Below are 16,750 nucleotides of genomic sequence, written 5' to 3'. Positions count from 1 at the left end.
TGTCCGCCTCTCGCGCCCTTGAGACATGATGTCACGCCAACAAAACGCCGTCTTTTCAAAGAGAAACGGCTTTTTATGTGTTCAGGGCCACGCAATGAAAAGAGAGGCGGGGGGAAAAAGGACATTAAGGACGCTAGAATAAGAGAGATGCGGAGGGACGGGTATGCTCGGAGCTCATGATAAACTGAGGGATGGTTTGATGGCGGTCGTGACAAAACATTAAACCGGGGATGTAAAGTCCCATTTTCGCCTGCCGCAACGATACAGGGGAACGCAGGGGGAGGGGGGGTCAGCCCGCTGTAAATGTGCCACAGTGCTTTACTGCGAATTTATCACGGGGAGTAATCACTGTAAATGATGGCATGGGGGGGAGTGGTGGAGGGGTGACACAGGCACAAACAATAAAAACCAAACAAAAAATAGGGAACAGATGCGCTTACCTTCAAATACTCCCAGAGTGGAAACTGCACCAGAGAGAACGGGATCTGAAAAACAAACGCAGAGGGTTTTAATCATCTGGATTATGTCAGCATTAGTTTTTTTTTTCTTCTTTTTTTTTTTTCCTGGAGGTTCAAGTTTCATCTTTAACCTCCAATCGCTTGCACTTGTCATTCCTGCCACCTCTCTCTGTTTCCTCTCACTCGTCTGACTGCTCCCTTGTTCCCTCTCACTGCTGATGATTAATGAATGAGAAGGGCTGTGGTCTGGCAGTCCCGAACGGATAGATAGATGGATGGATGGATGGATGGATGGACGGATGGATGGAAGGACGGAGCAAAGTTGGGGAGAGGAATAGAGGGATGGAGGGAGGGTCTCCAGTGTGTGTGTGTGTGTGTGTGTGTGTGTGTGTGTGTTGCCACTGGAAACACTCAATCGGCTCAGGCAGGAAGTTACAGCGGGAGGAAATCGATGGCAGTGCCAAGGCAAAGGGGGCAAATAACACACAGACCACACACACACACACACACACTTAATGTAAACTCACACACGGAAAGACGCACAAAAAAAAACGCTAGCTTTGAAAAGACGCGGACGCTCTCCCGTGCACACACAAACACCCGACATCCGCATCCTGTCATCTAGCGCTGCCGGAACGTCACAGCGGGACGGGAAGAAGGAGCTGGAAGAAAAACAAAAGCAAAGACTGGAATAAATAAAGCGACACCGAGTCGTGTCATCGGCCCTCTGATCCCAGCAACAAGAGGAGCATTCATGCGTCCGCGCAGCCTCCACCTACGTGCTCCCTGTGACTACGTTCGCACGTCGGTAAAAACTGGATCCAGCCGTGAGTCAGCCGGGGCACAAACACAATGCGTGAGCTGTGTTTACACCACATAATGAACATTATTAAGCGCTTAGTCCAGATGAACTGACCTCATATAAACACTCAATCCGAAGCGGAGTAAATGAAAGGGTATCGGCTTTTTGAGAGATGGATATGAGAGCGTTGGTGATGACTTGGAATTGGAAGTTTTAAAGGCAACTTGGTGTTTTCACCTCGAGGCCGGTTAGGACGGGTGGTCTCAGCCCAGAGCGGTGTGAACAAATGTTATCCTTGGACCAATACTACCACAGTAAGTTCTCTCCTTTTGAGGCAGGAGCGCGCCTTCAGTTTTTTTTTCTCCCATTTATTTAATGTTTTGCAACACAAATGGCGTGTGTACAGTAGCAACGCTTTCAACAGAAAACATGCAGACTCAATATTAAAGTTCATTAATTTACGGTAGAAAATAGGCGGGTAGAAGAAAACTTATTTAATCCCACCCCCATTATTCTAAAACTAAACACAACGAGGTTTCAAACACTTTCTCCCGTCATTACCAGGACACTGAACAAATAGGCCTATATGCGTATATTATAATAAACTCATTCCACAATATAGCGCATTGGTTTTATAGCACTTTTCATTTTTAGATGCTCATTCGATGCTTTATTCATTGGCTCACACAGCCACACCCTGGTGGTGGTAAACTACCTCAGTAGTCACAGCTGCCGTGGGGCAGGCTGACGGAAACGTGGCTGCCAATTTGCACCTACGGCCTCTTAGACCACCACCACCACCATCACTCACTCGCAATCACACACCAGGGAGCACACACCTGGGGGCGAGGTGGGTTAAGCGCCTTGCCCAAGGACACAACGGAAAGACTAGGGACAGGTCGCCAACCTTTCGGTTGTTGGACGACCTCCTCTAACTCCTGAGCTACTGCCACCACTTTGCAATGATATCACCAAACTGTGTGGAAACAGAACAATGTGCACCGACTAAGAGTTAAATGTTAACTTAGGAAAAATACCACAAATGGTAAAGAACAGCACATACTAACAATGGTAAGAAACCAGGACAATACCTGGTGAGGAGCCTATGGTAGACTGACGAAATTATTGCTGTATTTACATATTTCACTATTTACAAATGTTTGTCTGTCAGCACTTACCACCACAAAAACAGAACAATGGAAAAAGACTAATTTGTATCTGACCTCTTTGGCAAAAGGATAATTTGTTTTGCTCTCCCCAAAAACTCCCCACACTAACTACAGGTGCTGCCAAGTCAACCAGCACTGAAATGCACCACATTACCACTTTAATTCATCATATTATCAAATGATAAATGACCCGCTGTCCGAATGTGTTGAATGCAAACACAGCATTAAGATTATGGTATTACTAATGTCAACGAAGAGGAAGTGGGGATGTATAGCTGATAATTTTTCGTAAAGCTCTTGCTTGATAAAGCCAGACTGGTATGTGGAGAGACAGAAGCGTTCGGCCATCTGGTCTATCCGGGCAGACAGGAGCAAATTCCCTCAGTCCTCGGAGATTATCTAAAAACTTTATTTGACGTACTGTAAGTCTGGTATCCAGCCCCCTGAAAGTGGAGTGCTATAAAAGTGCACCTGTCTTTTATTACCACCCTGATGAGCTCTGCTTTTCCAGGCCTGGAAGAGAGGAAGGCACAGACAAAGCGAGGGGAGGTGTCGGGGTGACCACTGCTATTAAACTGGAAAGTTATCCTGAGTAAACATACAGCATGTCCTCACTCATTTAATATTTATACTTTAGAACTTTTGGACCACTTGTGCATATAACAGATGTAAAAGTGCTAATGTCTGCAGTACCACAACCGCTCCTTAACATGTTTACATTCTGTTTCACAATTGTCTTCAACGTGTTGTTGTTTTAAATTAATCTGAAATGAAGCTAATACACAGTGCCTAGTAAATGTTTAAATAATTATTATAGAAAATTTCTGAGCAAAAAAAAAGACACCTAGGAGAGAGAAAGAGAAAGACAGATGGGTTCAGCAGAGGATCTGGAAAGAATGATCCACTGGTGATTTATGACTTGGTTTGACACCCTTGGCACATTGTGCATGCTGTGTGTGCGCGCGTGTGTGTGTGTGTGTGTGTGTGTGTGTGTGCGTGCGCCGCTGCCCGGCAGAAACGAAACATCTGAGCGCCATGTGACGTCTGATTAAAATTGAAAAGCTATTCCGAGTTAAAGAAGGGCTGAGAGCACATGTTTCAAACAAGTGTGAACCTGACTCATGTGACGTACAGCCAAATCCAGTCCAACGTGTCTCTTTATTACACAGGCTTGAGGATATGTGAGCTAGATTTTATACCATAATGCTTTATGCAAATCTCGCATCAACATGCTCTGACATACCAGGGTAATGCTTTATCCTGATGTTGTGTTGTGTAGCGAAGGGAGGTGAATGAAGCAGCGAATCGAGAATCGTGAAGAGACAAAGAGGACAGGGAGGCAAATTCAACGAACGGGCTTGTAGCAAGTTCAACTAATCCCAAATTTGAGATCCCAATGTGATTTAGCCCAAGACGGCCAAATAACCTGTTGGCTGCCAGATGAGCCAGTTCTCCATGATCCATAATGTCCGTTTATGCTTTGCTAGTTTTACTGCTGAAACATCTTGGGTGGGAAACATACAAGATGGCTACCAGAGCAACTGACTGCCAGGGATAAAACGATGTGCGACGAGCAAATTGCTTTATATGTGGACGAGGCTGAAAGAAGGGTTAGGGACACTGGACTACTGCACTATCCAATGAAAAGTAACCAAAAGTCTACTCATTTCTGTTTAGCAAAAGCAAATTTCCTTCTGTTTTTGAGGGGAGGTATCTGTGGACGTGTGCATCACCCTCGTGTACTTGTTAGGCTTGGCGCTGCTCACATCCTTTCTTTCCTTGCAATCGTAAGTGAAGAAAGATAATTAGGACGACAGGTTTCTTAGAGACCTGCTGTTATTCTTAAGTCCCCGTACCACTGAGTAGGGAAATTTGCCGTCTTGAAGACATTTCGCCACTCATCCAAGTAGCTTCTTCAGTTCTGAGAGATTGGTGGGAAATTGAGGCTTAAACAGGAATTAACGGCTGAGTACTTACCTGTGCTTAAGCTACTTACGCTATGAAAGGCGCTCTAACAAAGCCATTGTCAGCGGGAGCCTCCAGTCTCAAGGTGTGAATGGTGTTGAAACTTCTTGGGGACAGAAGTCAAGACTGTATTGTAAACTGATGGCAGATTAAATCTCAGTCCACCTCCTCTGTTTAGAGACGGTTTCTCCAATTTGACATAGATGGCTTCATTTACTCCTCTCAAACCATCTGTCATCTCTGGCTAAGACTTTGATGTTGCCTTTGCCCTTCTGGTATAGGTGGACCGCTGAATCGTTCCCTGATGAGCTGGCTCTCCTGTGTTGGGCCATGCGTTTGTAGTTGGGTTGTTTGGTTTCCTCAATGTACAAGTCTGGACATTCCTCACTGCACTGAACAGCATGCACTACATTACTCTGTTTTTGCCTGGGGGGTTTGTCTTTGACCAGTTTCTGTCTAAGTGTGTTGCCAGGTTTGAAATAAACTGGAATGTGGTGTTTTCTGAAAATTGTCCTCAGTTTCTCCGATACACCAGCCACGTACGGGAGTTTTCCTATTTAAACCTCAACTTCCCACTAGTCTCTCAGAACTGAAGAAGCTACTCGGACGAGAGGCGAAACGTCTTCAAGAAATTCTACAAGTCCAGTTGCCTTTCTTCAAATACCTTCTGGACTACCGTGACCTGGATGACTGGGAACCTTCACAGACACAGTGGCCAGCTACACATTAACTATGACCATCTATGGATCATTAAAGTCTGTAAAAGTTTAATTCGGATAGATCACTGTGTAATTGCGTTAAAGTGGAATACACACACGGTCCAAGTGAGAAAAACATACTTAAAGCATACAGAAGTCGCATTTTTATCTGGCTCCAATCACCTAAGTGGGTGAAGATTAATTCATTGTACAAGTAGTTAGTGGTATACTGTGTGACTCAGAGGCTCAGCGTGCTGCTCTACGATGCTGTGTAGGGCCACCTGGTTGAAAATGGTTGCATGTGCTGAACCTGAATTCAAGAAGGAACACTTTCTGCAAACGTTTACCACTGGGAGCACCGCATGGTTTCGATATTCTCGAGTTACAGAAAGGTCTGCCACAAGCGTTGAGGACACATTTTGACCTCAGCTATGTCATGCTAGACCAGCGCGCAACCGTGCAAGCAGCCAGGGCCATTCTACGCTGGGCTAGCACGAAGACAGCCGGCAGCACAAACCACACGCTGCTCCCCAACGCTAACTCCCTCTACCTCGTATAATGCTTCAGCTACCGTGGCCTATTCAGCTCTGTGAAGCCAATTTAAACTCACTGCGTGTGTGTCTGAATAATTGTTGCGTTATAAAACAGATTGGGCTTCTTAAAATGTCTTTAAACAATGGAAAAGAAAGTCTGCGTCACGTAGCCACAGAAAAACCGAATCTCACCACCGAATCGTGAAAAAGAGACGATCAGAAACGTGCAAACAAATGATCACAATAAGGAAGCGTGGCTTTTAATTGCTCACATAAGTATAGTGTTGCAGACATTTAATGTGTGGCTGGTATTTAAAGGATTAGTCTGCAGGAGAAAATGCTTCCCTGAAGGCAGAGCAGCAGTGATGTTTATGTCCATTGAAAATGACTGAGGTTTCCCTCTGCCTGCCAAAAGTTTGCTAGCTCACTCAACTCCAGCTTGAGCCAATCAGTGCACTTCTACGGCTGCATGAACAACAACCGAATCATAGCGGCAGCCGGGGAGATGAACACACCCAGTGCGTTTAACACGTTGTTGAGGTCTGCAAACAAGACCTGCCACTTGACATAAAAATCTCTACGAAAACACACACACAACACACACTGAAAGAATGGAAGGCCATTCCTTTTTGAAGGATAAAGACGACCGCAATGGGAAAACATGCTGTTTACTTAGGCTTTCTTGTCATGTACACTGAAATATCTCAAATATCATATGGTTTGTCCAAGAATGTTGTAAAGACCAATGCTGTAGCAGTCCAAAGACGATTAATCCTTTTGATTTTGGTGATCCCCTGAGTTTACTGATTTGTTCAGTTGACGCAGTTCAGAATGAAGTAGTTGGACAATTGTTAATGGATTACAATTTAAATTGGCCCATGCTCTGCAACTAATTTAAACTTTTTTGACCGGCCAACTTCAGGAAAGCGGTATTCCCACGCTCACCAGTCGGACGGGACCCCTCTTCGCTTGATTGGTGTGGAAATCCTTGGTAGTCCCAGCAGTCCTGGGATTTTGTTTTACTCTCTTATCATGTCTGCATTTACTTTATTAAATAGTATCTACCCCCCTCCCTTTACTTCGTCTATTAACAAGAGACGTTCAGAGGTAAAAGTTATATGGTTCCTAAATTGCTGTAGATCAGACAGCAACCACTAAAGATGGCGTCACTGTCATTTAGTCATTGCCCTCTGTGTGAAATTAGTGAATCAGAACAATAAGAACGTTCTTAATATGTCCCAACTGGCTTTTCTTTGAACTGAATTTTACGGGTCTCATGGAGGAAAACCATAAAATTACAAATTGACATGCCATTGATCAAAAACACTAATAATTAACTGGCAACGGACTCTGCCAGTCGCAGATAAATGGCAGATTTGTGTCCGATCGCACTACTACACTGGTGATCTCTCCCTTCCCCTAATATGCAGCTGCTGTCATTTCACAGTCCAAATTAAATATTACGGATTACAACCGGTCACCTCTGTGTTTGCCACTGTAAATCTTTCTCGACAAAATAATGTAAAACTATGGTTCAGCGACTTCTGCAACCGCAGAAGAATCCAGAGTTCCAGGAGTTCAGCAGCATCTGCTCCACAAACATCTGTGTCATCCAGCCGTCCTCCAGGGACAGGATTCCACTGCTGGGAAACACACAAAGCCGTCACGCAAACATGCTATCCTGCATGTGTACGGCTCTCGCTTTTTGCATGAATATACTGCCGTGCTTAATCGTATTTCCGCCCATGTGCATGCGCGTGTGAAGAGCGGCATTATATGTTTGCCGGCTGAAGCATTTTGGAAGTGATCAGAGATGACAGCGCCACTTGCTGTGACTGTCAGGTACAATATTACGCAAATATGGAGATTGAGTCTGCTGTGTCATTCTGCTGACAGTGCTCCCGTTTCTGTGCGTGTATGTGTGTGTGCGTCCTTGCCAACTGTATTAGTTCTAACTTTATTAGTATTCAGAGAGGCTCCGGCCTGTCACAGGTCCTTAGGCACTCAGCGGAGGGCAGGAAAAACACATGTCAAAATATATTCACATTGAGGCTGATTGCAGGCAGGCCAGTTGGCTGCAATTTGACAAATGACTTTTAATAGGTCATACCACAGCCTTTGCATACTAATGAAGCATTAAGAAGGAGAGAAATGGGAAGAGAGATTGATATTAAGAGACAAGAAGACAAATGTATAGATGGCCAAACAGACAGATGAGAGACGTTATTCATCTTTTCCAGGAGATTCTTTCCAAAAAAAAAAAAGAAAAAAGAAAAAAGGTACCACAGTCCTCAGCGCTGCTCTGCTACTGTAGGATGGCACTCTAAAACCAACTTCAAACATTGAACCAAAATAATTATTAAAATTACGCAATATTAAGCAATATGTGGTTAGCTAACTAGAGACTTTTACTATGTCCAAATATTTAAATCAGCAAAAACAGGATGACCACTATTTATGTTGACTAAATCCCAATATCCCGACTATAACCATCCCCACTGCATTTACCTGTGGCGAATGGTGGAGTAGTGGTTAGGAAAGCAGCTTTATATACTGTATGGTCACATGTTTACACATCCCCCCATTGCCTTCAGCAAGCAAACAGACTCAACAGATGAAGGCGACATATGGGAATAAATGAAAATCTCACTTTTTCTGCCTTTTCTACATTTAGCAGGCTGATATAAACCCATGCAGTCAGTTCGTTGTGAGTGGTCTAAGAGTGAGAACGTGTCCTTTAGGCTTCAGCTTTTAACCGTACGCCACTGACGTACCTGCCTGATGCCAAAACGCAAAATACCTGTGAGCTGATTCTGATTATTCCAGGCCTTGAATTTGGCATGTCTAGTCTAAGTGGATCACCCAGCTATAGCACCAAACAGCCAATCACTTTTCCAGGCAATTGCTTTAGTGCAGAAATCCGAGCCTTGTGCAAAACATGGACAGACTCCCACTTTGCACAAAGCTGTGTGAACTTGCACCACGGTTTCACACAGCCTGTATAGGCTGTATATTTACAGTCATTACAATATGACATTATTTACAGTCGTTACAATGACAGTAAGGGACCCCCTTACAGATTTTACTGTTATATTATGAAATCCCAGACACAGCTCGCAATCTAACTCAGTCAAGACACTATGGTGCAATCCTGAACCCAACCACATTCTGCTCTGTTCTTGCCACCAGATGTGCAGCAAATGAGCAAAAGAGCCAATGATTTATGAGCCAGAGAAGTCTGGTGGATCTTCTGTTACTGCTTGATATCGAGCGGCCATTCCAAGTCCATTTGGCAAAAACTCCCGAACCTGTGAAACTGGAAATTACCGAATGTACCATTTCAAATGAGACCATGAGCACTGTCTCATATTCGGTTTATACACAAAATTGTATAAACGATGACTCCTTACTAGTGATTTTTAAGAAATAGTGAGTCACCGAAAGTGTTGAAATTGAGAAGCAACGGAGAGGAGAGGAGAGGAGAGGAGAGGAGAGGAGAGGAGAGGAGAGGAGAGGAGAGGAGAGGAGAGATTTTAAAAGAAAGCAGATGGGAGCATATGGTGAAGCATTCAGCAGCAGCCTCATTCAAAGTGAAGAATCACTAGGGCCATGTGAAGACCACGACATGCACACGCGCGCACACACCAAACATACGAACGAGGCAGACAGGCAGAGCAAAGCCTACAGCCTAAGTCCACATTTATTACCTGCTAATGCAGCAGGACTGCAAGCTGGATTCACTTCCCCGAGAAGTGCGCACACACACACACACACACTTCTCACACAAACATCCTGACACACCCACATTCCACTTGCTGCGTGTCACGAAAGTATGACAAGGAACTTGCTGCGGTGGCACGCCGATGCCAAATATCCAGAGATCAGATTTTAATATGTTTAATGCTGATAAAAGTCATGAATCTTGTCAGAGAGGCAGGTGGTGTTGAACTATTCCGTACATTGTTGTGCCAAGGGTTCAACCGCAGCCTCTAAAAAGTCGAACAAGTTTGAAGAAGCCAGACCCGTCGGACAATCTCAAAGCACACACGAGCACAAGTCAAGCACGCAAGGGCTCACGAAAACAAAAATACAAAAACAATCACTAAAACCTGCACGAGTGAATGCGCGCCAACAGCCACAAGCAAATCAGCAGAACGCAAATACGCACGGGGCGCTCGCTGGTTAGTGTTATTATAACGAAGTATGACTGACACACGATATGGATGCATGTTGCAACACCCTGAGCTCTGAGTAGAAATTCAGCGGGGGCAGCAGTTACTTCCCTAAAATAACTCCAGCTGGACTGTGTTTGAAATCCAAATGGGGCCGGGAGAGTGGACTCAAACATATTTTATGATCACGATATGCAAACTATGTGCAGAAAATGAACGTAAAATAATACCATTTATAACCGTTAGAGAAAATAACGTAGCATTAAACAAAAGCTTTGCTCATGTCAGAATAACTACTGATAGCAAAACCTAAACGTTGAGTAGTTGATTTTTTATTTTTTTTACCATATGTTCAGAAGATAAAAATATGCTTTTATTTTATTTTATAATATCTGACCTATTTCTGGCCCTATATCACAATTCTGCAAAATGTTCCATTAAAATGGTTTAAACTATTAGGCTAAATTATTAAAAAAAAAATATATATATATATATATATATACACACACACACACACACACACACACACGTATATATTTTTTAAATTTTAATCATTTGAGAGACAAAATTAACACAAAAACTAATGTCAGTGGTTTTGTGTTACTTCAATCTGTTTCACAAATAAGCAAATTATTTCAAAACTGAAGGAGCCCTAAATTGGGACTATGAGAAACAGAATGGATTCATGAAATTAGCAGCGATTCCCAGCCCTAAACTTTAATCAGTATATACACTATAATACAGACTAATATAGATTATTATAAACTGATAATGACCATCATCATCTGACACTTTAAGCACTCAAACTAATGTTGGGAGTTTAATGACATGAAATGTATGGAAGCCCTAATCGGCCAAGCTTCCATACATCATTTTTCTGAAGATCTCGAGTTATCTCATTATTTTGGGGAAATAAACCTTTGTTTTCTCGAGATCTCCAGAAACCTAATGGTTATCTACCAAACATCAAAGCACAAAACAAATTTCCTTACAGTAGATCTGTTATATTAGCCTATTATTTCACTACATTATAGTGTTGAGGGCAGCCATCAGTCAGCATGATGGAACTCTCTCCAATTAGCTTTATTTTCCTGAGATAACGAGATGATTAACTTGAGATCTTGATAAAACAGAGGAAATGAACTCGTTATCACAGGCAAATGGAAAAATAATCATATGCGAACACATGGCCGCTTAGGGCTTCCGTAGAAAACGGAATTATAAACGGAGCCGGTTAAACTAAGCCATGAAACCTTCCAAAATGGCGCCTCTTCAAGCCGTGCATCATATGCGCCGTTAATAATTACCCTATTACGGGCAGGATGCACGTCACGCTACTAAACACGGGACCCGAGTCGTGCGAGCATATATGCGTCCGAGCTAATGTCACACCTAGTAACTGCAGTGACGACAACGCCGCGCACCCGGCGGTGACGCTGCAAAAAACCCTGACAAAACATGGGAGGAATCTGTATGTGTACGGTCCTGTAAGAGAGACAGAGGGGCTGTGTGTGTCTGTTCATGTGTGCTGAGGGGGTGAGAGGAGAAGGGAGGGGAGGGGAGGGGGGTTGCACCTAAGTACACCTCAGGGACAGAGGGGTTCGGGTCCTTTTAAATAAATAAACAAACACATTAAAAAAAAAAAAAAAAAAAGGTCAATCGATAGAAGGAGCCTGATCCGGCTCTCTGGGCCTGTGTTTGGCCTCTCACTTCATCAGAGAGGCCTGAGGGAGGGAGACACAGAGAGGTGGGGGAAGGTTGGATTACTTCTCTCTTGGTGGTTGGTTGTGTAGTTCTAGTTAGTGGAAGCTGAGGCCTGCTCTCCCGATTACAGAGAGCAGACCCCAGTACGGTTTCTCCGTGGTAACACGACACACACCTGTCTTTAAACTCCCCCCGATGCAGACAAATCACACGCCACATCAAAACTGACAATGCACAATCGAAGGAGAACTCCCCCCTGTGGTCCGCGCACCTCCGCAAAAGTTAATTCGTCACAGGTTAGGGAGCGTTTGGAGGCCGCGCGGTTGTGCGCGTGAGCGCATGTCCCTTTAAGGCCTATACGGTGGAACTATGAGGAGTGTTCAGCCTTAAGCGACGAGCAATCACTCATCCCAAACTTCCCGGCTCCTCCGCGCTGTAAAAACTAGCGTGAGTGTGACTGCACTTGCTGAAGAATTCCACCTGACAGTTTTGAATGCCAAGGGCAGTGCAGAGCGTGTGTGTGTGTGTGTGCGTGCGTGCGTGCGTGTGTTTGTATGTTTAAACAAGCTAGGGAGGAGGCTTGAGCGCCGGCGCTTCTCCCGCAAATCGCAGCTGGCCCACGTTCCCATCAGCAGCCCCAGCCCGCCGAACCTCGGCACACGGCAGTAATATTTCTGACAAATTAAGACTTGTTCTAAGGTGGAGTGGGGGGAGGGAGGTGGAGGGAGGGAGAGGGAGGTGGCGGTAGTGGTGATGTGGAGGGGAGGGGAGGGGAGGGGAGAGGAGAGAAACAGCGCGCTGGCAGCGGTTCAACGGGAGTAATTCCATCGACATGAGAGAAATGCTTCCCAGAAACTCTGAATAATATTTATGTTGTGTTGGAGATTTTTTTTTTTTCTTCCTCCCACCTGTGTGTGTAGCTCGTTGCTTCAAAATGGACGTTGATACAGAAGAACGGGCAAAATAACACATACACCTTGTTATTGGCAGACGTTCGATGCGGCTCTGTCTGGGTGTTTGGACGAGGGTTGAGAAATCTAGCCTGTGGAGGAGCAGTGCCATTTACATGAGCTGATGAGTGCAATATATATTTATTTTAAAAAAAAAATGTGGAGAGAAGACATGGTAAATAAACTGGCAGTAGGGAAATAGGGGGAAATATGCTGGTGACTTCTCAAGACAATGAAATGTGTATTCTTTCACTACGTTGGGGCCGTGACAGTTTGATCTGTCACGGACACTGATATATGGCATCGGTGGCGGAGGGCATATTAGGCAGTGAATGGTGATGTGCTGTGGTACAGGATGCCCCGAGGGTCAACCAATTAGCTGTTGACAGGGGGGAAGATGTATGGCTGCTTGAGGATCTGTCTGAGGCCCGGGAGTGAGACGTGGGAGAGGAGAGAGAAAACTGTGTGGTTGGTTCTGCTCAAGCTACACATGAGCGTGGTTTGTAGTTTCTTACCAGCAAATGAGGCAGAAAATTAAAATATAGACAAAAAGCCCTTGAATGTGTATGTGCGTCCAAACCTCTGACTGTATTTAGAAACATTGTTAGTTTATATTCTCATACTTTGTTTAGCTTCTTTGTTATAAGACATGTTCTCAGTCATGTAGGTCACGGTCCAAAAAGCAAAAGGAAAAAAAAAGGAAATTGCAATTGTTGGGTTTCTTGAAGAAGCTTCACCAGCAGGTTTTAAGTAGCTAGTTCTAAATGACTGGTGAGGAGTTAAGGTTTTTATTAGGGGGGGTCCCGATCCGATATTGATATCGGATATCGGTCCGATATCGACAAAAAATAAAAAATGAGTATCGGATTATATCGGCTAGGGGTGGGTACTGGCAAGGACTTCACGATACGATACATATCACAATACTTCAGTCACGATACGATATATTATTGCCATGTTATAATATTGCTACATAGTTTTACGAAGTTGTGTACATGTACAACAGTGATGATTTGCTGGACAAACTTGAGTTGAAAAAACAACATTAATTCAAATTCAGTTAAATTGAAATCCCAGTTTACTGGACTGGATCAAGTTTCTTGACACTTAAATGTCAAAATACAGTTGACAATTGTCTGCTTGAACAAAAATATGTGCCACTGTTTGAACACTCCACTGAACAGACCTCATCTACTACTACTACCGCTACTATCCTCACTAGAGTTGTGGGCCGCTGAACAGATGTGAAAATAAAATGCTGTAGTTTGCTTCGGATGAACAGGCTGTGCTAATACTTCATGGTGTCTCATTAGATGAATTCGCAAATTGGTCGTGTTCCCTGAATGTCTAACTGGGGCGAAGCACAGTTTTCAAACCGCCTACTCTTTGTTCAGCTTATTAGTTCCTGCCTCATAATGTCAGTTCGGAATTTTGATTGCGTTTCAAGTTTTTACCACCATGCTCGCCCCTGCTACTTGCCTGTCCACTTGACAGGAATGGAAGTCATTCACAATCGGCTCAAATTATAACTTTTTTAAATTTTTATTTTAAAATCGATACTACGTTCCCAAAAGACAGTGTAACTGAGTGCAAAACTTTTCATGCACAAGTTACCGTGGTGGTACAGAACCGGGGAAGTTTAACGCGACCAACCTCATCGCGCATTTGAAGCAGCATCACAAAAAACAGGATGAGGATTGTCTTCTCGCGGAGATGAGAAAGAACACTGTCTGAAACATCTGTTGCTGACTATTGTGCTCTGTTGGAATAATATCACTTGATCAAGACTTTTCTAACATTCCACGCAACAAAATAAGAAATAAAAGTATGTATGATTCGGTCTGATATCGGTATCAGCCAATATTCGAGACTGAAATAACGGTATCGGAAGTAAAAAACCTGTATCGACACGCCCCTAATTTTTACGATGGAGATTTGTGGGTGATGCCTGCTTGAAACTCATGTGACTACGGTCTGTACCAACCAACTACTAACCTGTAATTGGAGGAATTCATCCTGGCTGGTGTATCAGAGAAACTGAGGCAAAAACCCAAAGACAAAACACCAAGGCAAAAACATGCTTTCACTGCATTTAGATTTAGAAAACCCCTCCCTGAAGGGGAGAGTCTAGAGTCTACCTTAAGTCTAGAGTCTACTGTAGCCAGTAATGAGTTGTTAGTGTACCAATTACTGAGGAAATGGGACCAAATGCATTAACTGTTGGTAAGTATTTGGCCATTACAGACCTTGAAGGCCATGAAAGTTTGAGGGGTGGGCGATACCCACAGGTGTTCCTACTGAAACCCAAACTCCCCACCTGACAATAACAACCGTACACGTAACTGTACATGCAAATTTGTGGTTGAACTATTTGCCAACCAAAACATCTATATGCTAATCTTGGCTTACTCTTTACTGTAATATGGCATCACTAATGCGCAGCGCCATCGTCAGAGCCGTCACCTTGCGGCTGCTGGACCGTGGCCGGAACCGTCAGCGGCGTTACGTTAAAGGCCGTTAAACGCCACTCTTCAAAAGAGGGGGAACAAAATGGAGTACAGAATGAGACTAGCTAGCTTTGATATCTCCAGCATGGCACTCACACATGCCTGTATAAAAAAAACGCACATAGTAGAAGTGCAGACACACAAACACCCTGTTCTCTGGGAGCAATGCCCACAGCAATAAAACACAGACCAGAGACATACGACCAACCAAACCTAGCCTGAAGGCCAACTGCAACATTTCTTACTCTCTCTCTTTCTCTCACACTCACACTCACACACACACACACACACACACACACACACACACACACAAGCATATCTTTATCAGTCGGGGAATCAGATAAGCACAGCAGCAGCACAGCTGGAAATAACGAAAACACCATAGTGAGAAAAGTGTATACTGGCAGTGACGCAACCAGTTTGAAAACGCACACACACACACACACACACGCACACACACATGCACGCGCACAAACGCACACACACACACAGATGAGTCAGTCAAACAAGACCATGTATGGACCTGATCAATCCCTTGTAGGCCTTGACAAAAGGCAGCACGACATAAAGCTGAGCTGCACTATTGTTACTGAAAACCCCTTTATGGACAAGACGTCTAAGCCGCTCGACTGTATCATCCACCTAGTCAATGAGTCAGTAGGTCTTTTGATTGCAAACACAGACCCAAAATGTTTTTCCTTTGGGCTCTCAAATAAAATAAAAAAAAATAAATAAAAAAAACAATGCATCATATCTGGAAAGGCCATTTCCTTCAATACCTCTCCCATTATTTAGTCCCACACTGCCTTGTGTTGGATGTTTTAGCCATCATACTTCATCTTACTTTCATTTAAGGACCTACGATCTTTGTTGTTCGGTGACACATCTATTTATTTATTCAGCCAAATTACTGAATACACAAATGAATCTTTTCAAAATGTTCTTTCTGGAAATTCAAACACAATTAACATAGTACCTTCCAAAGTGTGTATTTTTTTTTTTTTTTGTCCCTGTAATGGCACTATGACGTGTCAATGACAATCCATCCAGTAATTGGTGAGGCATTTGACCCTAAACCAGAAGTGTCAAGTGGAGCCAGAGGAAACGTAAAGGAATCACTTAAGTGCGTGCAAAATGTCCAACCAATTTGACCTACATGTTAGGGTCTCAATTCGTGATAAATGAATCCACAGAGGAACCTCATCCCAATCTCGAGTGGAGGTTTAACAGAAAGCCAAAGGATTACCAAAGTCTATAGGCCTCATCCTCTGGGGAACATGACTATCAAGACAAATGTGACGTCCATAGCTACTGAAAGGAATTGTATCAATAAAAGTTAACTCTGAATCCAACATGAGTTGAATGGTTTTATTAACTTAACCACTTGTTTCAGGGAGCAGCTGCAGCTTAGCATGGAGCTAGACGAGTGTTGAATTATGAATTGTTTTGAGCTCCTAACCTCTGCCGGGGTTGAGTGAGGTAAATGCTTGTGGTGCCGGTGACACTTTATATTTCTTTTTTTTTTTTTTTCATTGGACATTAAGCAGTGACATCACAGAGCGACCCTTGACATTCAGGTGCTAAGTTCCAGATGCTTTCGGGTCGTAACTGCTGCTGCTAGCAAGGCGATGGTTGCGGCTAAGGAAACCGAGGAGGTGGGGGGGGGTTGGCTTGCTGTGGGGAGCAGGTGCTGCTTCTGGAGATCCTCATGTGACTGGCCCGGGGGGGAAAGGGGCGCTTGTGCGACAGAAAAACCTGCAACAGGAAAACGTTGCAGAGAGCTTTGCTTTGC

The 16,750-nt window shown here is 43.9% G+C and overlaps 1 protein-coding gene across 1 annotated transcript in view; it reads right to left on the bottom strand.

Annotated features, from left to right (window-relative positions):
- The window catches only part of slc25a26 (solute carrier family 25 member 26), a 55,374-nt gene that overhangs the window by 20,822 nt on the left and 17,802 nt on the right, over positions 1-16,750 (bottom strand). Inside the window, exon 6 of the mRNA XM_047583784.1 lies at positions 441-485. Coding sequence (XP_047439740.1) covers positions 441-485 — 45 coding nt within the window. The remainder of the gene's footprint in view (positions 1-440; positions 486-16,750) is intronic.

Source organism: Mugil cephalus, chromosome 4, assembly GCF_022458985.1.
Source record: "Mugil cephalus isolate CIBA_MC_2020 chromosome 4, CIBA_Mcephalus_1.1, whole genome shotgun sequence".
NCBI lineage: Eukaryota > Metazoa > Chordata > Actinopteri > Mugiliformes > Mugilidae > Mugil > Mugil cephalus.
The sequence above is the reverse complement of the archived record's forward strand: the minus strand, read 5'-3'. Positions and strand labels throughout refer to the sequence as shown.